The 25,180-nt window shown below is 40.0% G+C and overlaps 1 protein-coding gene across 1 annotated transcript in view; it reads right to left on the bottom strand.

Moving 5' to 3' along the window:
* Nucleotides 1-640: 640 nt before the first annotated feature.
* Nucleotides 641-25,180, bottom strand: part of LOC120944069 (fibroblast activation protein alpha) — a 153,051-nt gene continuing 128,511 nt past the window's right edge. The window contains exons 22-27 of the mRNA XM_040357857.1: nucleotides 21,662-21,761; nucleotides 18,026-18,090; nucleotides 15,530-15,602; nucleotides 15,185-15,258; nucleotides 2,293-3,999; nucleotides 641-1,190 (exon numbers count right to left, since the gene is read on the bottom strand). Coding sequence (XP_040213791.1) covers nucleotides 3,901-3,999; nucleotides 15,185-15,258; nucleotides 15,530-15,602; nucleotides 18,026-18,090; nucleotides 21,662-21,761 — 411 coding nt within the window. The 3' untranslated portion in view covers nucleotides 641-1,190; nucleotides 2,293-3,900. The remainder of the gene's footprint in view (nucleotides 1,191-2,292; nucleotides 4,000-15,184; nucleotides 15,259-15,529; nucleotides 15,603-18,025; nucleotides 18,091-21,661; nucleotides 21,762-25,180) is intronic.

Genomic DNA, 25,180 nt, shown 5'->3' with positions numbered 1-25,180 from the left:
ATTAAGTTCAATGCTTCTGAGCATGCGTCAACTTGATTCTGAGCATGCGTGGATTTTTAACTGATGGAATTCCACACAGACGATCGTTTTTTTCTATCGGCTTTTTATGGGGCCCACACACGATCGGTTTGTCCGATGAAAACAGTCCATCGGTCTGTTTTCATTGGACAAACCAATCATGTGTACAGGGCTTAAGGCTCTGCTCTGTTTGTGCTTTCCAGTGCAAGGTGTCCTGTTTGAAAAGCGCATCAAAGACGTATCTTCTATTGAAGTCTATGGAAACGCACTAAAAATGCATTTCAGATTTTTTAAGTTCAGGTCAATTTTCCCAAGTGACCAGGGATGAAAACATATTACATTCAATTGTAACTCAATGCATTAAAAACCTGCTAAAAATGTGATATGCTTTTTCAAAAAGCGCATATCATATTTTAAAATGATGTGAACAGGCACTTACAATTAAAGTGGTAGTAAAGTTTGCTTTGTAACTTTTACCTACAGGTAAGCATATAAAAAGGTTTCCCTGTAGGTAAAATAAATATCTCCTACAAATACACAGTTTGGGAGATATTCCAGTGAGCAGTGATGTCATCGGCACATGCAGTCTGAAGGAACCACATACTCATGCCGTCGCTTTTTGTTTTTTGGTTTAGATGCATTTTAATAAAGGTTTAACCCTTGCTCGCTAAATACAAAATGAAAAATAAAGTTTTCTCTGGAGTCGACTTTAAAACACATATGAAAAATTGTATTTAAATTCAGTGCAGCAGTTTCAACAGTTTCTTACAAATTGTGACCCATCTGTTGTGCAACTCAATGTAAACAAGTCTCAATTACAACAGCAATGAACACCTCTAAATAATTGTGGCATTGAACTTTTATTAGTTATTAATAGGAGATACAATGAGCTGTAACCTCAAACTCGAATTTCACTGTTTAGCAGTTTCTTGCAGTCAGTAGCCAAAAAGTGATATCTGATGTGATGCTAAGGTAGCTGGCATGCTTTTGTAAACTTCCCAGATTCATTAGTTGTATCCAGCATCTTGTCAAAAAGCAAAGAAACATCAGTAGTCAACAAATATTTTATTACTACATAGTGCCAAGATTCTGACACTGGCTGAAGTCTTTGTGGGCTATCATTGCTGACCTCTTCTTCTCAAACTGCTAGCTACCTGGCTGTCATCCTTAACCTTTTTTTTTTTTTTTTTTTTTTTTTTTCTTTTTTTTCACGTCAGACTCTGCTCACATATAGCCGAGAGGCTAGCTCACGGTTCGCCCGCCCTTAGCATCTCTCTTGCGGCTTCGCATCATTCGTGGGTTTTTTTTTTTTTTTTGTTTTTTTTTTTTTTGTGTTTTTTTTTTTTTTGATATTACGGATTTAACATTTTTAAACTGTTAGGTTGGTGTTTTCCCGCTTGACGAGTCTAACTACATTAGCATATCGTTATTATTCCCCCCCTTTTCTTTTTTTTTTTTTTTTTCTTTTTTTTTCCCCCCCCCCCCTTTTCCTCCCCCCCCTTTCCTTCCCCCCCCCCCCGGATCTGTGTGCCATGCAATCTTCTTTGTGGTTTTTCATCTTTCTGCTTCTGTCGTTCCCTGGACGAACTTTTCTGTGGATTTGAACACTTTCCACTTTTCCCAAACCATCCTGTTTCTGTCCTCTTCTCCTAACTCTCTGCAGGCAAGATACTCCATCTCTTCTATATATTCCACCCTTTCTATCCACTCTTTAATTGATGGCCTCTTTGGGTGTAACCAATTTTTGGGGATCAGAGCCTTAGCTGCGTTTAACAACACTGGGACCAGAGTTGTTCCATATTGTTTTTTGGTTTTTTCAGTTCCGTGAAACAAACAGGTCAGCGGGCTACATATAATCGTCTCTCCTGTTATTTCTGCGATATATTTCAAGATTTCTTTCCAATATTCCTGCATTCTCGGGCAGTCCCACCATATATGTAGCGTTGTTCCTTTTTGTTTACAGTTTCTCCAACATAGCTCTGAATTTCTAGGGTGGATCTTATTCATTCTTGATGGGGTCATGTGCCATCGCACCATACATTTATAATTTGCTTCTATGGTGGTAATGTCCGCGGCATGGTTATATACTGCACCTATCATTTGTGTTTTATCAATTTTTTTACCAATGTCGCTTTCCCATTTTTCTAAAAAGGGCAATGCTTCCTGGGCCTCGAGTTCTGTTAGTATCCCGTATACCTTTGATATACCGTGTATCAGGGGCTTGTCCATGCTGCATATTTTTTCTATTGGATATAGTGTCTTGTCTTCCTTAACCTTTTGCTTTCAATATATAGATGTTCTGACTTCACTCATAGCATGCTTGTTTTCCAGGTCAATGATTCATACAGTGTTAAAATTTTAGAATCTAAAAAGTGAAGCGTTGCACTAAACTTTTAGAATCCAAAAAGCAGGATTTTATTCCAAACTTCTATCATATGAATGAGCAAACACATTTTGTAGGCCACACAGTTCCCTCTTCATCAGGGCTTTGAGAATGTTAATAAGAACTCTGAGTGATGATGAATAGGTGCTGTGAATCTACAGGCAACCCAGTCACATTCAGCAAATGGTTGCGGCAATCCCCAGCCCTGGTAACCCCCAAAATTTGTTTGCTTATACATACAATATAAGCTTGGAATACAATCCCAGTTTTTGGACTCCAATTTTATTGTGGTGCTTTTAATTTTCTGCGATAGTTCCTCGGCATATGGAAGCAACCCACATATTGTTTGTTGCCCCAGTGGCTCAACATTAGTACAATTGTGATAAAATCTAATTCAAAGACAAGAAGTATCATACAGTATAAAGTCAGAGGCAGCCATGCAGATAGCATTTTCAGAAGGAGGTCAGTCAAAGAGGTCTACATATTTCCCTCAGTGAAGTTTTCCTTCAAAGGTTATGTCCACCCAATACTGTTCTCTCGGGGTTGGATAGCCATCAGGAAGATGAAGCAACCATTGTCTTCTTAAAACTTTTTGGTGTTCTAGAGCAGGGTTGTCCAACATTTGACCTTCCTTGGCCACATTGGAAGAAGAGGAATTGTCTTGAGCCACACATAAAAAGCACTAACAATAATGATAGCTGAAGAGCAGAAAAAGTCGGGCAGATCACAAGTGAATGATCACTGATATAGATAATGAACCTACCAGTGTAATAAACTTAATTTCTTTTGTAATATTTTTTATTATAAAAGAAAAAGAGGACAACATAAAACTAGTGCGATATTTGACACTGCTTTTGATAAATGAAAGCATTACTATCTGGTTGGATGGATGTAGTAGCAATTCTGAAGGTGCTCTCCATATATTTTGGTTCTAATTTTTCCCTTTGTGTGCTTCATCCTTGAAAATAGTTGCTCACAAATATAGGTGTTGCCGAAAACCAGTAACATGAATAAGGCGTGATTTTGAAGAGTGGGATATTTTTCTTCGAGAAAGATAGAACTTCTAAAAGTTCTTGGTCCGCATGTGTTCACTAAATGTAAAAGTATTTTTACAAAAATTCAGAAAAACTAAATATTTTTAAGTAAGTTTACGAGTTTGTGTTGAGCTGCAGTCATAGCCGTCTTGGGCCGTAGGTTGGACACCCCTGTTTGAGAGGAAAGAAGTTCCTCCTATTAACTTCTGTTCTTTGGAATGAATTATTCAGGTTTAGGCCTAACAAAGAGAATGTAAATCTAAGTACTGTAAATGATTATGATCTCACCTGGTTGACAAAGGGAGAAGAGCCTTTTGTCACATTTCTATACTTGTAATTGTTACTATAAATTATTAGAGAGAAATGTATTAAATACATGGCTTCAGTCTTGATCTTGCATTGGTTCTCGTTCATGTCTGATGTACTGTACACACATGAAAAACACTAAAATGTATCCAACATATTTCAAGACAGAGAAAAACATCTCTTCAAGAAACGAGTCATATGAGTATATATATGCTTTGTTCCGGATCCTGATATTGCATGGTTCTTGTCTGTATACCACTGCAAAGATAAGAAGACAACGTTTGTTATAAGAAATGCCTTTGCAGTATACTATTACATATTCACCTTCTGGTATTTCTACAGTTCTACTGGAGGTGTTCTCTTTTTTTGGCCATATGTTTCTAATAGGCCCCCACCTAACAACTGTACATTTATTTTCTCCATCAGTCAATCCCCCAACAGCTAATACATTTTGTATGTCTTGACCCTCCCTCTTAGATTGTAAGCTCTAAGGAGCAGGGTTCTGTAATTCCTACTGTATTAAACTTATGTTGTAAGGCGCTGTATAAACTGTCGTCGTTATACAAATCCTGTTCAGTGGTCTTTACTGTGTTTTAGTTTTCCCTTCAGATAGTAAACCGCGCTCCATTACAGTCCATTGTCCAGCACTGAGTAGACTGCAGTGGACCTCAGTACAGAAAGTGGTTTGACCCAACTTTTCACAACCATCATTTTTGCACACCCTTTGCCCCGAAGATGTCACATATTGGCAAAGTAATACATGACACATCTTAATATTTCAGTGTTCGCATCATGGAAACAATTGGTCACTTTTTAATACTTCAAGTGCTAAGAGCTTAAAGTACAACTAAGGACAAGTAAGTAAGGTTATTTTTTTTTTTTCCATCTGTGTCCCATTGGGGAAAGTTCCCTTCAAGTCTCATAGCCAAAACAGGAAGTCAGAGGAAATCCCTCCAAAGTAAGGGAATCCCCGGTTGTCACCATGGCAGCCATAACTATTGTTACTTTTGGAAGATTTAATCTCTATGTCAGTATTAGTGACAAACCAGTATTTAAATATCCCTCTCCCTTTATTACCCATGGCCCTTCATGCCCTTTATCACAAACTTTTTTGTTGGTGGGTTACACATGAAATCATATGATCATAACGTTTAGGGTCCTCTCTATAATGCGGGGACCAAAAAATGGGATACATTTTATAGGGTAGTGACATCACCCACTGGCATTCACTGCTCTATCCATTTCTGAAGGTGGAGAAGAGTCCCCTCCCACCAGCAAAAACTATATGCTTTGCACTGGTATAGTCAGGGAGTCCATAAAAATATTAAAGGTAGATGGATTGGAGGATAAATAAACAAATCAATTGTGCTTCGATTTGAACCATAAAGAAACATTTATTACATGGTCATAGATAAAGCACACAGTCTGTGTAAAAAGCACAGTCATATGTAAAAAGCACAGTCTTATATGAAAACCTGGGCCCGGATTCACAAAGGACTTACGACGGCGTATCTCCACGTACGCCGTCGTAAATCCGAATGTGCGCCGTTGTATCTTCACGCCTGATTCATAGAATCAGATACGCCTCACGGTTGCCAAGATACGAGCGGCGTAAGTCTCCTCTGCCATTGTATCTTGGGGTGCATATTTACGCTGGCCGCTAGGGGCGCTTCCATATATTTCCGCGTCGAATATGCAAATGACCTAGATATGCCGATTCACAAACGTACTTGCGCACTGTGTATTCAAATGCGCTGTTTACGTAAGGCGTCCGACCGGCGTAACTTTACCCCTCATAAAGCAGGGGTAAGTCATGTTAGGTATGGACGTCGGAACAGCGTCGTATTTTACGTCGTTTGCGTAAGTCGTACGTGAATGGGGATGGGCGTAGGTTACGTTCACATCGACTAAGCATTGAGCTGGCATAATTTAGGGAGAAAATTTGACGTGATATTGAGCATGCGCCGTTCGTTAGGTGTGTCATTTACGTGGGGTCACGATTCATTACCATACAACACGCCCCCTACCAGCCTAGTTTGAATTAGGCGGGCTTACGCCGGCCCATTTACGCTACGCCGCCCTAACTTAGGGCGCAAGTTCTTTGTGAATACGGTACTTGCCTCTCTAAGTTACAGCGGCGTAGCGTATCTAGGATACGCTACGCCTGCACAAAGATACGCCCTCCTACATGAATCTGGCCCCTGGTCTTATCCAACCTCAAAACACTCAATACATAGCCCAGCACTTGTGATTTAATTGTAGGTTTAAGACCACATACCAGCTGGAAATCTCATGAAGACACGCCGGGAATCACTTGAAGACACGCCGGGACCAGCTATGACTAAGCACTAGTGTTAGTGCGAAACGCGTCAGCAGTTGGGTTTTATTTTATTTTACTTTGCTGTGACTTGTAGTGCTGTCCTTTTTTCAATAAAGGCTACAATTTGTTCAGTGTGCGGCTGTCCAGAGACAATCTTTGTTCCTGCTTTGCTAAGTGCATTGCCTGCACCTGAGTTGTCTGCAACAGGGGATGTTCGTCTGGGTTCCCACCTGGAGCGGCTATTCCCCTTTCCCCATGCCGGGACCAGCTGCTGGTGTGCCACGGGGAAAACAAGCTTCAATCTATTATGTAAACAGGCACAAACCCGCCAGATGGCGCTCAAGGAATCACACAGGACCTGAAAGCGATGAGATCAGCAGCACAGCGGACCAGGGAGGATGACGCCGCTACCCACACGGCTGATGTCAGAGGGGCGAGGACCCAGGGGAGCTTTCTCACCAATAGGATGATGTGTTTTTAATCAGACTGTGTGCTTTATCTATGGCCAAATAATACAGTTTGTTTCTGGTTCATATGGAAGCACGATCCATTTGTTTATCCTCCAATCCATCCACCTTTAATATTCGTATTGATACCCTGACTATACTAGAGTGCAGCATATCGTTTTTGCTTTTTTGCTTTGAAAATTTCCATTTCTCCATTTCTCCGTTGCACTGCTTTCAGTACAGTGCTGGGTCAATATGATTTATATTGCCACACACAACTTTTAGACCATTACATAGTTGAGTGCCTTTGGTCCCTTTATTGTGTATTTCCTCCCACCAGCCACAGAAGGAGTGTTGCCTTAACTTGATCACATGTAATAAAACACTAAAAATGATATTTAGACATCCATTTGTGATAAAGGTCATGAAGGGCTGTGGGAAAAAAAAGGGGAGAAATATTTGAATGTCAGTTTGTTTGTTACCTTCTTCTTTAACATCTTGCCACCCGTGTAACGCATATGTGTGGCAGCAAAGATGGTGGACTTTAAAGCCCATTTACCACATATATGTTCATGGGCGGCGGATGTTTCTGTGCTGACAGCACACTCACTGTGCACTCCTAGTACAGAGACCATCTGCCCAAGTCAGCTCCCTGTCTCTAGTAATGATAGGAGCCCAGTGGGAAAAGCTCCTGATCATATGACCACTGTGACAGCCAATTACAGTGGTCGTGTGATAAGGCAAATGGGGTTAACCTTGATAAGCATCTTTTTTTTTCCATTTTCCTTTAATCTCCAATAATCTACTATATGAAGGCCTGAGGTGATTGTAGTCATATTAGTGCCCTTGCGACAGATACAATTGAGTACTTTCCATGACACTTTTTTTATTTGCACTAACATACAATTTTTTAGTACAAGCTTTCGGGGTCAGGTCCCCTTCTTCAAGGTCCCAGCAGTGTCCCCTTCTTTGAGGAGTACTGCTGGGACCTTGAAGAAGGGGACATACCTCAAAAGCTTGTCCTGAAAAATTGTATGTTAGTGCAAATAAAAAAAGTATCATCGACAGTACTCAATTGCCTCTATATGAAGGCCTGAAAGAGCATTCTTATGCTTTGGGATTTTTGTTTAAAGCCCAACACCAGGCAATTTTTTATTTTTTTTTGGACAAAGTGATTAAGGGATGGAACCACTGCAAAGATTTTATTTGTGGTGTCCTCACTGGGGAGATTTCTTCTCACTTCCTGTTGGGACAAGAAGCAATGAAGAATCTCTACAGTAGGGATACAAGCTACAACAATACACTTTAAGCAGAAGACACAAAGTTTAGAATTACTATCAGGCTATTATGACTGGAGTCTGCTTATGATATATCTAAAGTCTGTACTTTTTTGTTCTGGATAGACTGTTGAAATGTTAGAACACCTGTCAGTGGCTGCGACCCTCAGATCGCAAAAAGACTCACTAACCCAGTCTCTAAGCATTCTCTTTTAATTTGGAACAAATTTAAATCAGTAAATGGCTTACAATCTCCACATAACCCGCTCTTATTATTTCTTAAAAATCCTCTCTTTTATCCTTCCTGGACTTTTCCTAAGTCTTTTAAAACATTAATCACCTCTAAATTAACCAGACTACATGATCTTATATCTTTTAATGCCTTTGCATCATTCCCTGACTTATGCAAAAGGCATGGATTCCCAACCTCAGAACTTTTTCAGTATCTACAGATAAAAAAAATGTAATGCCCTTTATTCAAGGAAAACTAGAGATAACGAGATAAATTGTCACAGTTTGACAGTATTTGCATACATGACCCCCAAACAAAAGGACTTACTTTCACTCTCTATGCCCAACTCATTATTAAATCCAATTCAGATCCACCCTCGTACGTAACTAAATGGAAGTCTGATCTTGGACTTTGGCTGGAAACAACTGAATGGGACAGGATTGGGAATACTACAAAATCCACTTCACAAAATATAATAGCATTAGAGACTAATTATAAAGTGCTCACATGTTGGTATTGCAAAGTTTGTCCCCAATTACTCCTCATCTTGCTTTCAAGGCTGTACTGATCTAGGTTCATACCTTCATACCTGGTGGAACTGTCCAGTAGTCAAAACATTCTGGAAGACATATTTCTTTTGCTTTCAACCTTATTTGTAGTGTCAATACCTCCTGATCCCTTGATAGCATTTTTAAATTTAAAACCAGCGATTCTTTCCCGTAGCCAATTTAAACCTTTACTACAGGTCACTACAGCTGCGAAACAAACTATCGCTAAAGCCTGGAAATCACCAAATCTGGTATTAACCGAAACCAAGCATAGAATCAATCAAGCTATGATTCATGCCAAAATTGAGGCTACAATTCAAGATAAAATAAGTGACTTTAAGAAAACGTGACTTACTATTTGCCTCCCAATTTTGATGAATCTTTGTTGATGCCGTAGTAATTTTACCCACTTACACATTTTCTCATTTTACATCATATGATTAACACCACACTTTACCACAAGCATTCCTCTATTACTCCTCTCATTCCTCGTTTGCTTATTCTTCTTTTTCTTCCCTTTCTATCTTTTGCTCTCTTCAATCCATTTCCACTTTCTTTTTTTTCTTTACTTCAGGTTCAAAAGGCAATACCCATATGTTGCTCTTATTAGTTTTACAACACTACTGACATAAGCTCCTTTATGATTTTTATTTATATAACAGTGATAATCCCCTATCACTCATAATAGTAACTTACCATTAGTCTGAGGCTTTGCTGTGTTCTTATTATCCGCATTTGGTTCTAGCCTCTCTGGATTAATTTAATAGAACTAGCTTTTACATTAATAATCCTATAATAAGTTGTGCAATTTAAGCCATTTTTAATTATATTGTGGAGCTATAACCTATGCCACCCCCCATATCCCTGCCACCGTCTCCCTATCCATGCGCCTGGCCCCTTTCAGGAGGCCGGACGCATGGACTACTATGGCGGGGGTGGGAGGGGGTGTTTTTTCTTTAGGCACCTGATAGAGCCAGAGGTTCTAATAGGCTTAAAAAAAGAGTGGGCTTGGGGAACAGAAAGTGTGCTATATACTACCTGTGGTGCCGATCTATATACTACCTGTGGTGCCGATCTATATACTATCTTTGGTGCTGATTATATACTATCTGTGGTGCTGATCTATATACTATCTGTGGTGCTGATCTATATACTACCTGTGGTGCTGATCTATATACTATCTGTGGTGCTGATCTATATACTATCTGTGGTGCTGAGCTATATACTATCTGTGGTGCGGAGTATATACTACCTGTGGTGCTGATCTATATACTATCTGTGGTGCTGATCTATATACTATCTGTGGTGCTGATCTATATCCCCTATCTGTGATGCTGATCTATATATCATATTTGTAATGCTGAGCTATATACCCTATCTGTGATGCTGAGCTGTATACTCCGTCCTGTGATTCTGTGGCTGTATACTCTGTCCTGTGATGCTGAGCTGTATACTCCTCACACTATGGGTGGAAGCAAGTGGAATACAGGGGACATAGTGGGTGGATTATATAAGGGGTGGGGCTTATGATAAGTGGGAGGGGTTAAGGGGAAGGGCAGGGTCTGGCGCTCCCCCATCCTAAAAATTCACCATCCGCCATCTGACATGTTAATTTCCTGTACTGCCTTTGAAATTATCTCTGTATTTTATTAAATTTCAATAAACAAAATTGACAAGAACACCTGTCAGGTTTGTATTGTTGTTGTCCAGGTATAGGAGATTTATTCTCTTGAAATCTCATAGTTACAACTGTCAGTAAAATTCCAAAATTATGTTCTAATGAAAACTGTCTAAAATAGCCTGTTTCCTAACTTTGGGGAGATTTTCTCTCAATTCCTGTTGTGTCTACAAGAAGCGACGAGAAATCTTTCCAATGAGACACAAATGGCAACACCAACTGACATGGTTTTCCAATTCCCTAAATTGCTTCTAAATTTCAAGGACTGCACATCTGTCATGTCCATTTCAAGGGCACCCCTCTCCCATCCCACCTAATTTGAAAAATGTAATATAAGAGCCAATTTACAAAGGATGATACCATCCATACGATCTGTTTATACATACTGCACATCTTTTACTTAAATAATGAATCAGGCCACCCAAATGTGACTGAATTGTTATTGTTGGAAATTGGTTGGTTGAGTAAGCCCATGACTTTATATATACCTATAATGTCTCCTTGCCTTGCCTTCAACTGGTCATTTTATGATCAATTTCCTTTTAATAAGTGCATAAAAGCAATAGACGAAGAATAGAAAGCGCCTATCTTTTTTTTAATGTTTGCTTTCTAGAAATCTTGGAAATCCCAGAAAACATCTTGTGTCTATTTGCAGTAAGTTCTTTTAATCCATTGTTTATTTTCTAAAGTGCCAGTAAAAGTATTTCAGAATTCTGTAGACTACCCACACTAATAAAACATAACAAAAAAAAGCATATACACTTACTGATAAAGCTACAGTATATGCTGGTCTCATTTATTTTTTATATATATATATATATATATATATATATATATACACACACACACACACACACACACACACAGTATATACATATATATATATATACATATATATATATATATATATATATATATATATATATATATATATATATATATATATATATAAATTGAAAATTCCACTCAGTCCCTTTAAAATTACAGAAACTAAAGACATATTTGTTCAGTTTTTAGTCTGAGTAAAAAAGATCACATTTCAAAGATGCTGAACATGAATCTGGTTATGTTTTTATGACTTGCAAAAGGACATCCCAGTGGGAGTGGGATTATCGTGTAGAGATTTATGTGTTTTAGAAGGGAAAGTCTTCTAGTAGGAGATCTCCACCACATCAAACATATTGTACATATTTTCTGAAATATATTAAAGTTCCAGTAACCTTTTTTTTCTGCAGGTGGAGTTCCAGGTCTAATGAATTAAAGGCACATTTTTCAACTTGACTTTAAGGGTCAGTCCAATCAAAATCAATATTGTATTTTTCTGTAGATGCCAATGTTTTAAGTTAGCCCATGGGATTGGCTGATATATATGGTGCATATACTGTATGTATATATATATATATATATATATATATATATATACACACACACAGTATTAGGCCTCGTACACACGATAGGTTAACCTGAGGACAACGGTCTGATGGACCATTTTCATTGGTCCAAACCGATCGTGTGTGGGCCCCATAGGTTATTTAACCATAGGTTAAAAAAAAGCCAACTTGCTTTAAATTTAACCTATAGATTCCTAACCGATAGGAAAAACGATCGTTAGTAGAAAATCCACGCATGCTCAGAATCAAGTCGACGCATGCTTGGAAGCATTGAACTTCGTTTTTTTCAGCACGTCGTTGTGTTTTACGTCACCGCGTTCTGACACGATCGTTTTTTTAACTGATGGTGTGTAGGCACGACGGACCATCAGTCAGCTTCATCGGTTAACCTATGACAACGGTCCATCAGACCGTTCTCATTGGATGGCATTTGTGAAATATTGAAAATATTGGTTGCTTTTATTATTTAATTTTGATTGTTGAAAACCACATATACTGTTGAAAAAATTATCGTTCGAGAAAACATTTCTATCCTGCCCCTTCAAATTTTCTCATCACTATGGTTAAAAATGAATGTCAATTTCACCCCACTAACAATTGGAAAAGCAGACAAATGTTCCAAAATGTAATAGTGTCTACCTAGCTTAAAGTGGATGTAAACCCTCTCCCATATCCAGTGAAGTGAACAGCCTCAGATGATACACATGGATAAAACAAATCTCCCTACATACGTTTTAATTGTATATGTGCTGTCTTCAGCTTTCTACACTCTTTAGGAAGTGCTTACAAATCTTTCTTAAAACTTCCACTGTGGGTGTAGAGTCTGGGCATACACAGTGTGAGAGCTGATTAGAGGAAAGGCACACACCCCCACTCCCCATAGGTAGAGGAATGAAGAAACTTGCAGAGCTGCAGTCTGAATAGACAAGCTCTCTGCTTATCTATCTCTAAGCTCCCTCCCCGACATTAATTTCCAGATGCTTTTATCTACTGTGTTGAAGAACTTGTCAGAAGTTATTATGCTGATAACAGAGAAACGAAGCAGCAGAAAGACACGGGACCTAGGGCTTTGGAGAGAGGTAAGTAAACACTACAGACAGATGAATGGTCAGATTTCATGAATGGGGCTTACAACCACTTTAAGGGGAATGGTGGTTCATTTAATCAGTCATATGAGTGCTTGCTACTTGGCTGCTAGACCTGAGCGCTGTCACAGGAGAGGAAACCACATGATACCCCATTCCCAGAAGCACAGACTGCAGTGGAAGCAGGAGAGGTGAAGAAGTGCTTTAAAGGTTAATGTAAGGTGTTTAGGGGTGGGGGGCCTTTACATAGATGCTATCACTTTCCCTTGAATGGGCAAGGTAACATTGGGGTTCATTTGTTAAAGACAAATAGACTGTGCACTTGTGATTGGATAATGGAAATCAGCAGAGCAGACAAATCACAATCACAAAAATCCAACATTTTAGCTGGCAATTCTGTCCACATCAAGAATTATGGCAGGATTGTTGCAATGCTGCTTTATTATCTAAATCTGTATGCACATGCCCTCCCGTAACTTCACAAAATACTGCATTAATTGGTGATGAAGGAACTATGAAAATTCTGTTCCTCTCGCAGGTTGCCTAATTTGTTCCTAACTATTGCCTACGTCACCCTTGAATCTGACCCACTGGAGAGGTAACCTACTTCAAGGGCAATTTGGAAACCTTTACTTTCCATTTATCTTAGACTCTCCCCCGCACATTTGGTCAAACTGACCAGACTTTATCAGAAGTGGCAGGCTAATTTGCCAGACTTGTCAGAAGATGACTGGCATGACTGTATACACCATCACACTACTAATATGGTTTCTGCCAAAGAAAGGTTTATACCTGTACAAAAAAAATGTCCTTCATAGAGCATACTAGACCCCTCACCACCAAGCCGCCATCTACCCTACAGCTAGTCCCTTATGTATTAGATGTCAGCACAACAAAGGCACTTTTTTTTTCATGCTTTTTGGACTTACCCCATGATTTGTTCCTTTTGGGAATCTATACTTGGTTATTATTGTTACCTGTGATCTAGCCTTAAGTTTAGATCTTAAGGTATTGCTCCTGGGTGTACAGAACTGAGCCTCTATGTGAAAGTGTTTGTCTTTTATGCTCATAAGGAAATTGTTATGAAATGGAAGTCTGCCATCAACAATGTATTGCCCCTTTAAATATTAACATATGAACGCGGTAATTGCCACGAAAACAACATTTGGTTAACTTGGATTGACTCTTGTAATACTGTACTTGACTGAGCCCTTTCCCTATTGTGTTGTGCTTTGGTCCTTTCTTCCTTGGTTCCTCCTCTTCTCTTCCCCTTCTTCTCATATGGATCTTTCTTCCTGTCTCTAATGCCGCGTACACACGATCGGTTTGTCTGATGAAAACGGTCTGATGGACCATTTTCATCAGACTAAACCGATCGTGTGTGGGCCCCATCGGTTATTTATCCATCGGTTAAAAAATTAGGAACTTGTTTTAAAATTATCTGATGGATAAAAAACCTATAGAAAAAAACGATCGTCTGTAGGCACATCCATCGGTTAAAAATCCACGCAAGCTCAGAATCAAGTCGACGCATACTTGGAAGCATTGAACTTTTTTTTTTTCAGCACGTTGTTGTGTTTTACGTCATCGCGTTCTGACACGATCGTTTTTTTAACTGATGGTGTGTAGGCACGACTGATCATCAGTCAGCTTCATCGGATAACTGATGGAAAAATCCATCAGACCGTTTTCATCGGATGGAGCGATCGTGTGTACAGGGCATAACTCTCAGGGATTGATGTGTTATTGCCTTACTATTTGTTTCTACCTGTTTTTGTATGGTCTACAGCTGATTCATAGACATTGGTTGCTACTTGATACATTAGTGTGCATAATTTAGATTAACCTTGTGCTGCTGGCCCCATTAGGAATATAAATTGTACTGTCCATCCACCCCTTTGGTTATTGTAAAATTATGGCAATATGCAGCATCCAGGACACCACTCTCCTGACCTGACCGGTGTAAGATGTTAGTTGGTAGACAGCACTACTCCACTAACTACGTCCTCTGACAGATTTCACCCCACTCTATAACTTAGCCTGTGGGCAGGGTGAAACACGTCAAGGGGTGTGGTTAGTGGAGTAGTGGTGACCGGCTAACACTTTACACTGGTCTGCTCAGAAGAGCAATGTTCTGGATGCTGCATATCATCACCACTGGATGAGTTAGTTTGGACGCCGGCACCCGCACAGCTGAGGACTGGGGAGTCTTCTCATTTAGAGCTGCACTATAATTTTTTTTCAGGTCACAGCCTTATAAATTGTTGTACACTGCACCTTTTTTGTTGCTGCAATTTTTTTAATACCTGTTAAAAAAAAGTACAGACTCCTCTTTTCAAAAAGCCTTCCCAGGTGCTCATGAGTGATCAAGTAAAAATATTTACTGTACACATATATGAATGTATATTTACTGTATATACAGTCCTTATTCAGATTTAATATATTGCATTAAAAATAAGTCTTTACCATTGCTTCAAATTCCACCTGGGCATCCACAAGAGCTTTGGAAATTTGAGCGGATTGTTGAAAATGTACGTTATCTATGATAAAACACATATACACATAAGACAGATGAGTGTATCTGTGGAATCTAGTTCAATATTTGACAATACATCCATAATGCATTAACTAGAAATGATAGCTTTCACTTCCTATTGATAAAAATAATAGCTTGAGCATCTCTGTAATACAAACACTTTTATGTGCTGAGCTCTATCACAAACTAAGTAGTGTGCTTATTGCTGATCAAACAGACTTCTACTCATGTTAGAACTGGGTGTTTGCACTATAATGGTCTATGATATTACCTACCATCTGCTGTGCCATGAATGAGCAGGTAATCTACTTTCCTGAAATTCTCTATTCGGGACATCACAGTTGAATTCTGAAAAGGAAGAAGAGGTGATTCACTAGATGAATTTCCTGATACAAGGATAATTCATAAAAAGCTTATCTTTGGTGATGGTATTGGCTGTGGTGCAAGCCTATATTGCTGACATTTTGTCTACACTCTACTACTTTCTGGAAATTGTAGATGGGAAAACTGCAGATTGTTTCCTTGTCTAGGTCACTTATCAAACTTCAACATACAGTTACTGACTACAGCTACATTTCAAAGCTAAATACAATGCAGGCTTTATTTGAACAGACTAACCAAACTGTTCCGAGTCTGACATCATGTTCTAATTGCCATTTGTGTTGTAGCACTGGGTCCCTATATTAGTAGGCCTATAATGATTGTCAAGATGAGAGTAAACTGCTCAGAGAAGAGTATCCACACCTCCTTTTCATAGCAGATTACCATGTAGTAAGACCAGACCTATGTAAGTTCTTTCAGCTGTTCAGGGGGCAGTAGTAAGACCAAAGGCAAGAGTGGCATCCTAGGTAGTTGAATAGGCAGATATGACACAGAACACATGCTGGGTAATTTCATCCTTTGCATATTGTGGCAACACCTAACAACATTTTTATCTATTGTTGTAGAAAGGGAATGTTAACCATCACAGTGCTTTAGATGGAAAGCAAATTAGATTTTCATAGTGCTTCAGAAAGAGAATGTTGGCCTCTATGTTACTTAGATGAAGAACATGCTGACCTGCCTTAGATTAAGCCCTTGTTCACACTGAACACGGCTTTGAAATCACGTAAGTTCACCTGAACTCGCACAATTTCAAACCCCGCATTTCAGTTTGACTTTGGAGGCAATTTGAAAGACATCTGTGGGGGTCATGCACAGATGTCTGTTGAAATCTCCCCCAAAGCAGCCAAAAGTAGTGCAGGAGCTACTTTTGTAAATTGGTCCGGCGCCGCAAAGTTGGTGACGCACCGATTGGGATGCTCCTATTGCCGGCAATAGGCTCTGATTTGACATGCGATTTGACCTGTCAAGTTGCATGTCAAACTGTGCTGATATAAACAGGGGGCTGAAAGTTTCTTGGTTTCTTGGATGACCAAATAATAGGCTTATAGCTAGATTCAGGTAGGGCGCCACATCTTTAAGGCGGCGTAGCGTATCGTATTTACGCTACGCTGCCTTAAGTCAGAGAGGCAAGTACTATATTCACAAAGCACTTGCCTCCTAACTTACGGCGGCGTATCGTAAATGGGGCCGGCGTAAGCGCGCCTAATTCAAATGAGGATGGGGGGGCGAGTTTTATGGAAATGATTGGTGACCCGACGTGATTGACGTTTGCATGCGCCGTCCGTGTACATATCCCAGTGTGCATTGCTCCAAAGTACGCTGCAAGGACATATTGGTTTCGACGTGAACGTAAATTACGTCCAGCCCCATTCACGGACGACTTACACAAACAACGTAAAATTTTCAAATTTCGACGCGGGAACGACGGCCATACTTAACATTGGCTACGCCACCTAGGGGGCAGCTTTATCTTTACGCTGCGTATCTCTTACAAAAACGGCGTATCTTTACTCCGACGGGCGCACGTACGTTCGTGAATCGGCGTATCTAGGCATTTGCATATTCTACGCCGAACTCAACGGAAGCGCCACCTATTGGCCAGCGTAAATATTGCACCCTAAGATATGACAGCGTAGGAGACTTACGCCGCTCGTATCTTAGCCTAATTTAAGCGTATCTGGTTACCAGAATACACTTAAATTTACGACGGCGCAGATTCAGAGTTACATCAGGGTATCTACTGATACGCCGGCGTAACTCTCTCTGAATCTGGCTATTAAAGTGTATCCAAAGCCAATTTGTTTTTTTGTTTGGAACAGAGTGCGGAAGGGTTATCAACCCTCTTGGATTTTTATGCTCTCTGAGTGAAATTCACTATCCCTGATTGTCCTTTGGAACGTTGTCCCTGGAACTGAAAGTGAAGGGAAAAAACAAAATTTTGAGCCATCGGTAGAACAGTTAGGCTATTTTCACACTGAGACAGATTTCAGGCGCTTTAGCGCTAAAAATAGCACCCGTAAAGTGCCTAAAAACTGTCTCTCATGCCATCCCAGTGTGAAAGGCTGAATGCTTTCACAATTGGGTGATGCGCTTGCAAGATGGGAAAAAATGTCCTGCAAGCAGCATCTTTGGCACGGTTTTAGAGCGCTGTATACAGTGCTCCTAAACCGCCACTGCCCATTGGAATGAGTGGGCAGCACTTCCAAAGTGCAATATAAAATATACTGTATATGTAAAGTGCTGTGTAAACTGTTAGAAGTACCTGTAATAAATAAATAACCATCATTTGCCGAGAGGGCCAGCAGACAGCAATAAAAAAATGATAATGGTTCAAATCCTTCCTTATGCAAAAACATATGAGGGGTTCCATTAGATATACAGTTTACCTTATAATTTTCAAGGTTGTCAGATCTTGTTGGAAGGCCCATGTACTTCTCTGTATAAAAAGATGCTGAAAAAAATAAATAAGCAATTAATGAAAAGAACATTACACAGAATTATATCTTTTATACCACAAATGACAAAATGCCTAATGCAGTGGGCTGACTAAAACCAGACAAATATATGCAGTACATCTCTGCAATACATGCACACATTTTTGTCTATTTAAAATCGCTGAGATCCAGTGTGCTCCTAACTTCCTGTTTGAGCTAATAACAAAGGGCCAGATCCTCAAAAGGGATACGCCGGCGTAACTGCTGTTACGTCGTCGTATCCCTGTTTCTAACTATGGAACTTATCCACAGAATCAGTTTTCCATAGTTAGGGAGAAGATCCGGCAGGTGTAAGGGACTTACACTGCCGGATCTTAGGATGCAGTACCGCATCCGCCGCTGGGGGCATTTCGTGTCGAAATGCCGCCTCTGGTATGCAAATTAGCACTTACGGAGATCCACGAAGCTTTTCAGCTTAGTTTTTTCTCCGTAAGTTTTAGTTTGCAAACGCAAAATTAGGGCTGCTTTTACAAAGTGTAAACTGTTTACACCTTGTAAAAACAGACCCTTCTGTCCAGCGACACGATTTTTATTTTATTTTTATTTATTTTTCGCACTCGGCGTAACGTAATTTCGCGCTATGCACGTCGGGAAAATGACGTCACGAGCATGCGCAGTACGGCTGGCGCGGGAGCGCGCCTAATTTAAATGGGAATCGCCCCCATGAAAATAGGAACGCCTTGCGCCGGCGGAATTTAAGTTACACAGCCAAAAATTTCTAGGTAAGTGCTTTGTGGATCGGGCACTTAGGTAGAAATTTTAGGGCAGTGTAACTTAAATGGAAAAAATTAAGTTACGCCGGATCTTTGTGGATTACCCCCAAAGTGCCTTTTCCCCAACAGAAATCCCAGACAATGTCGTCAGCCCTGCCTAAGTTCTCCCTGCTGGACTATAGAACACCCATCCACCCCATGTTGTAGAAATAAGGAGGGGTGAGCAGGGTTCACAATGTTGCTTGGAATTTTATTGCTGCAGAGGCAGCATTGTCAGCTTTATCAACCAGAAAATAGGGTGCTCACTGGATTTCTTGAAAATCAACAGGTATTTTTTAGTGTTTGCAGTATTTTTATCCTTAAAAACTCCCACCAAGGAGCCCCTAAATGGGGGTTCTGTATCATGTGACCGCTGTGATTGCCTTTCACAGTGGTCACATGATCGGGAGCCCATCCCACTAGCTCCTGATTAGAAACCTTAACTAAGAACTGTTGGTGACAGCTTAGGCCCTGTACACACGACCGGATCGTTCCGGACCAGTTCCAGCGGACAGATCCGGTCGTGTGTAGGCCTGAGCGGACAATTGTCCGGCGGATTGGACAGTTTCCAGCGGATAAAAATTTCTTAGCATGCTAAGAAATCTGTCCGCTGGAAACCTGTCCGTCGGACGTGTTCGGTCGTCTGTACAGACTCACCGGACACGTCCGACCGACCGCCATCCCTCGCATGCGTCGTACTGATTCGACGCATGCGTGGAAGCATTGAACTTTCAGGGCCGCCCACGTTGCCGCGTCATCGTCGCGACGACGGCGCGGCCACGTCCCGCGTATTGTTTACGCGCGGATTTCTGTCTGATGGTGTGTACAACCATCAGACAGAAATCTCCGGGCGGACATGTCCGCTGAAAACGGTCCGGCGGACTGTTTTCAGCAGATTATCCGTCCGTCCACCAGGAACACATATGTGCGGCAGCTGGACGTTAAAGCGGATCTTTACTGCATCTGATCACCAAAAACACTATTTAACTAATTTTCAAAGTAAACTTCTCCATTCACGTCTCTATGCTATATTTTGTTGAGAAGTCACTTTGAAAAACAACCCCCTTGCATTTCTGTCCATGGCCATCTAAAGTAAGGGCAAATGGAATTAATTTGCCCTTAGCATGCTAGAGAGTGTGCTTAGCTGAGAAAACCCCTCCTCCCCTCCTGAAGATTCCTGGGTTACTTAAAAAACGAACCCAGTTGTTGACCCTACGAAAGACTCCTGGAATGCATGACATCATTTGCTTAGGCAAGAAACCAGAAAGGAACGAAAGAATTGTAAAATAAAAAAAAACTTTTAAAAGAAGTAAATACAGTATCATATACTTTCCTAATTAAAAATAATCAATGTTGATTGGGAGAGTCAAGTTACACTTTAAAGTCCATCTTTCTTGTCATTGCATACTGTATATGTATTATGTGATAAGCAAGAGGTAAAGAAATACAACATGGGAAATGTACATGTATTGCAGCATTGTAGTGCATTCGTTTTTTTTTTTTTTGCTCATACCGTACATACAGTGTCTGTGTTAAAGCGTAGTTCCGGCTGAAATATGACTTTTAAAATAAAAATACCCCTAGAATACTCATACCTTGTGCAATGTAACAAAGGTATGCTGTAAACGAAGCCCAGTTTTCTACTTGTACATCATAGTTTTCTTACTTTGTGAAGTTCCTGCACAGCTCGGAATGCAAAGTGTCCGCTTCCTGGATTCCCTGCATGCTGGCTACCCAGCATGCACCTGCCGATCTCAGGCATTTGTAGTGGGATGCAATTTTGTTCAACTTGCCTTGCCAAGCTGACCAAGATTTTCAATAGATGCCAATGTTAAATGTTACTGGAGCCAAGCTGACCAAGAATAATAAATTGCCAATTCATTTTAAGGATGACCATTTGTGCTGCATGGTGAGGAGTGAAAAATGTGGGTGGAACTCCGCTTTGAACTCACCATTGTATTATCTTGACTAATACACAGTAAAAGTACCTTTTGGTTTATGTTTTTGTTGTTGCTATTTTAGATCTTCACATCTTTAACTTCCTGAGGATCAGTGGTTAGATACATGTTTGTTTATTTACACTTTCCTATAAAGAGTGTTCTTCTATAACAGTTTGAGCAATGGTTGTTGTCTCTTTGCAAACTGCATTTGGGTTACATTATTTGGTCACATGGACGTCTTTAAGTAGCTGTTCAGACAAAAATGCTGAAAGGTTGACGCAAGCAGCATGGAAGGAAGAAACACATGTGGCCCTTGTAAAATTAGTTTTGGATGCCTATTATGTGCCATGTGTTAGAACAAACATCTGGATGCTGTAAATCGAATACACTCAAAGGACTAACCATGCAATTGACATACTGGCCAAAACTATTTATTTAAGTTTACAGAGAGTAGGGAAGAGACCTTGAAAGGTTATTTTTGCCATTTGTGTTCTGTTAGGGAAATTGTATACACAGGACAAGAAGGTATGGGAAATTTCTCTAAACAGGACACAGACAATTCAAATTTTAGGAAAAGTGGCAAAATATTAGAACTTCTGACAATAATGTTATTGCTGCTGGGCATTCAAATGTACCGAAATTTCATTTCTTGAACAGGAACAAGTGAAGAAAATTTCATCATGGGATCACTGACGAAATTTGTATCAGGTTCTACTTTCTAACTCTTCTCTGCTCTATCCAAAAATAATCAGAAAAATACTTGATATAGTTAGGCTTTTAATACTAAATTCGATAAATTTGTAAAATGTAGATAAAATGTGCTCAAAATAACATACCATAATATTCCCAGTTGGAAACAGGAGCTACCGCAATTCCACATTTAAAAAGGCCTGTCCCTTGACCAAGAACCATAGATGTTACATAACCGCCATAAGACTGGAAAACAGTAATAGGATTACAACACATATATTTTTAGCTAAATAATAACAGAAGATAAACAGTACTCAATTGTCACAAGTGCACTTTTACGGCTACAATAACCTCAAGCTATTTCCCTCAAGAACCCTTGGCTGGTGGTGTCTTTCGGTACCTTATAGAGACGGAATTATTAACTGATCTATCTAGAATGGGCAACTGTCATTTCATGTCTAATCCAGGTCCGATTTTCGAATAGGCAGAGTGGTAGAAGCAAAGAGATTGCATATATATATATATATATATATATATATATATATATATATATATTATTGGTCACTTATTTTATATAATCAGTAAGAATAGTTAACCCACATAAGGTTATTATATCCCAATACTGTAAGCCAAGTTGTGACCGGGAAAACAAGTAAATGTTTTGTGTAAAAGAGATTTTAGTTGCCTGCAAGCTCTAGTGATGGAAATCTGGTCCTATCCTTCTATTCTTTCTCCCAAGCACCTTCCCCACTGCCAAATCCAGTAGGGAAACCCTTCACAGTCGCCAGAATGGAACACGGTAACAGGGAACAGTTTTCAGGAATTCAAGGGGAGTCCCTCCTCCTATCCACCTCATCAAGGAGCATTCAAACTTGAGTAAACTCCATTGTTACTTTAAAGAAAAAGTACACTATATCTGAGCACCAGAATCCAAAAACGCTAATTCATTTTTAAAATTCAAAGCAAGCTCATCCATCCCTCCATGTTTATATGCTTTATTTTGCTGAGAAATTACTTTGAAAGACACTCCTAGTATTTCTAGATGTAGCCATCTTGAGTAAGGGCAGATGATTCAGGTGGAATTTACTTTTTGGAATCCATCTGTCTTTAGCTCAGGCATGCAACCAGGAGGGTGTGCTTAGCTGAGAAATACCCTCCTGAAGACTCCTGGGATGTATGACATAATTTGCATATGCCTGGAAACCAGGAAGTAAATGAAGAAATATAAAAAAAAAGGTTTTAAACAAATAAATATGTCAATAGTCAATGTTGATTGAGAAAGTCAAGTTTCACTTTATTTCAGAGACTGACAAATGAAGAAAATACTTAGCTGTCTTCAGAATTCAGCAAACTGTGGGGTGTGCTCTGCATAGAAACCAATCAGCTTCTAGTTTTTTTGTCAAAGCTTAATTGAACAAGCTGAAGGTAGAAGCTGATTGGCTTCCATCCCTAGATGCACCGGATTTTGCACTCTCTAGTTTTAGTAAATTAACTCTGCCGTGTATTAGTGATTTTGGTATTCTGAAAAAAGCGATTTCTTCTCTACAGACAACCTCAGTAAATTGACTTTTACATAGAACCTCAAAACAAGTCTTGAATTCAGGGCAGCCAAACAAGTGCCAAAGGCCTCTAGAGAATCAATGCAGCAGAGATTAACAATGTTTTACTTGGTTTACAGCTGGCCATATAGTGCATGGCAATAAATCACTGGACTTTGATCAGGGCAATAGAGGCTTTATAAGCTGTAGGAATGTGGTCCTCGCTTAATATTATTTGTCAAAAATGTTCTATCTGGACCAAGATAAAAGGAATGAAATAGCACAAATTAAAGGATGATTTGATATTGTAGTTATACAGATGAACTGATTTAGGAAAATTCTTGAAATACACATGCAGAAGAGGACGATTGATTCAACAGGGCTGGAAACGTGGAACATTTGAAGCTCACTTACAACTTTCTGACAGGTTTGATATTCCTCATCAGGAGAGTGCAACTGATGATAAGGAACTATGTAATTATTTAAATGCATCACATAATATAGTCCAGCCTTTTTCAACCAGGGTGCCTTAACCACTTCCCGACGGCCGTACGACTTAATACGGCCGCGGGGTGGCTCTAAATCTCCGGGAGGCCGTGTTTTTACGGCCTCCGCTCCTCCTGGCCACTGGGGGGCGCGCGCGGGCCCGTGCATCACTGGGATGCCGATGGGCGTGCCTGGCGGCCGCGATGTCCGCCAGGCTCCCGCGATCGGCGGTTAGAGAGACAAGGACGTGGATCTGTGTGTGTAAACACAGAGATCCATGTCCTGTCAGGGAGAGAGGAGACCGATCTGTGTCTCTTGTACATAGGGACACAGATCGGTCACCTCCCCCAGTCACCCCCCTTCCCCCACAGTTAGTAACACTATATAGGGTACACATTAACCCCTTCCTCACCCCCTAGTGTTAACCCCTTCAATGCCAGTCACATTTATACAGTTATTAGTGCATATTTATAGCACTGATCGCAGTATAAATGTGAATGGTGCCAAAAATGTGTCAAAAGTGTCCGATGTGTCCGCCATAATGTCGCAGTACCGATAAAAATCGCCGCCATTACTAGTAAAAAAATTAATTAAAAAAAATAATAATTCTGTCCCCTATTTTGTAGGCGCTATAACTTTTGCGCAAACCAGTCGCTTATTGCGATTTTTTTTTTTTTTTTACCAAAAATGTAGAATACGTATTGGCCTAGACTGAGAAAAAATAAATAAAAAAATTGAGCTATTTAATATAGCAACAAGTAAAACATACGAAAAAAAGTACAGCGCTAAAAATATGCTGGATTAGGTCTCATAAGTGAATGCCTCCAATTATAGTCACTTCAAGCACCCATGTAATAAAAGACAATAAAGGGCCACATAGTGTAAATCCGTAAACTATGCAGGGTTTAATGAAATGAAAAAGGCGCACTTACAATGAGTAGAGCACAAATACAGCGTGTAGATCATCTTGCCTTTATCCACTTACAAAAGAATTTCCTTTCCTCCCTACGTGTGCCAGATTCATCACACGCCGCATGCTAATCACGTGGACGTGTGCATTTGCCCTTCTCCCTAAGGTCTCCTTTGTATTGACCGCCCACAATTAAAATGGTGGATTGGGGCTATATAAGAGGACCCAGTGATGACGCACGGCTAGCAGGCAATCCCCGACGACGTCCTATATGTGACGAAACGTGTAGGCGTGGCCTAGCTTGTGACGTCATCACGCACTACCCGGAGATACACGGCAACAGAGTGTGAGCAGACGGAGGAAAACACAGAGGAGACGCCACTCCAAAAATCATTCAGTCTACACGCTGTATTTGTGCTCTACTCATTGTAAGTGCGCCTTTTTCATTTCATTAAACCCTGCATAGTTTACGGATTTACACTATGTGGCCCTTTATTGTCTTTTATTACATGGGTGCTTGAAGTGACTATAATTGGAGGCATTCACTTATGAGACCTAATCCAGCATCTGAAATAGTCTATTGGGAGGACTTTTAAATATCCCTGGGCCCTATAAAGACCGATGCAATACCGGTCTTATCATCTGGTAAGGAGACTACATCTTTATACACCGGGTGTTCTATATGGTGGAGGATTTCTACTTTCAACATCACTATTCAACATTTTTTTGGA

The sequence above is a fragment of the Rana temporaria genome, chromosome 6 (assembly GCF_905171775.1).
Source record: "Rana temporaria chromosome 6, aRanTem1.1, whole genome shotgun sequence".
NCBI lineage: Eukaryota > Metazoa > Chordata > Amphibia > Anura > Ranidae > Rana > Rana temporaria.
The sequence above is the reverse complement of the archived record's forward strand: the minus strand, read 5'-3'. Positions and strand labels throughout refer to the sequence as shown.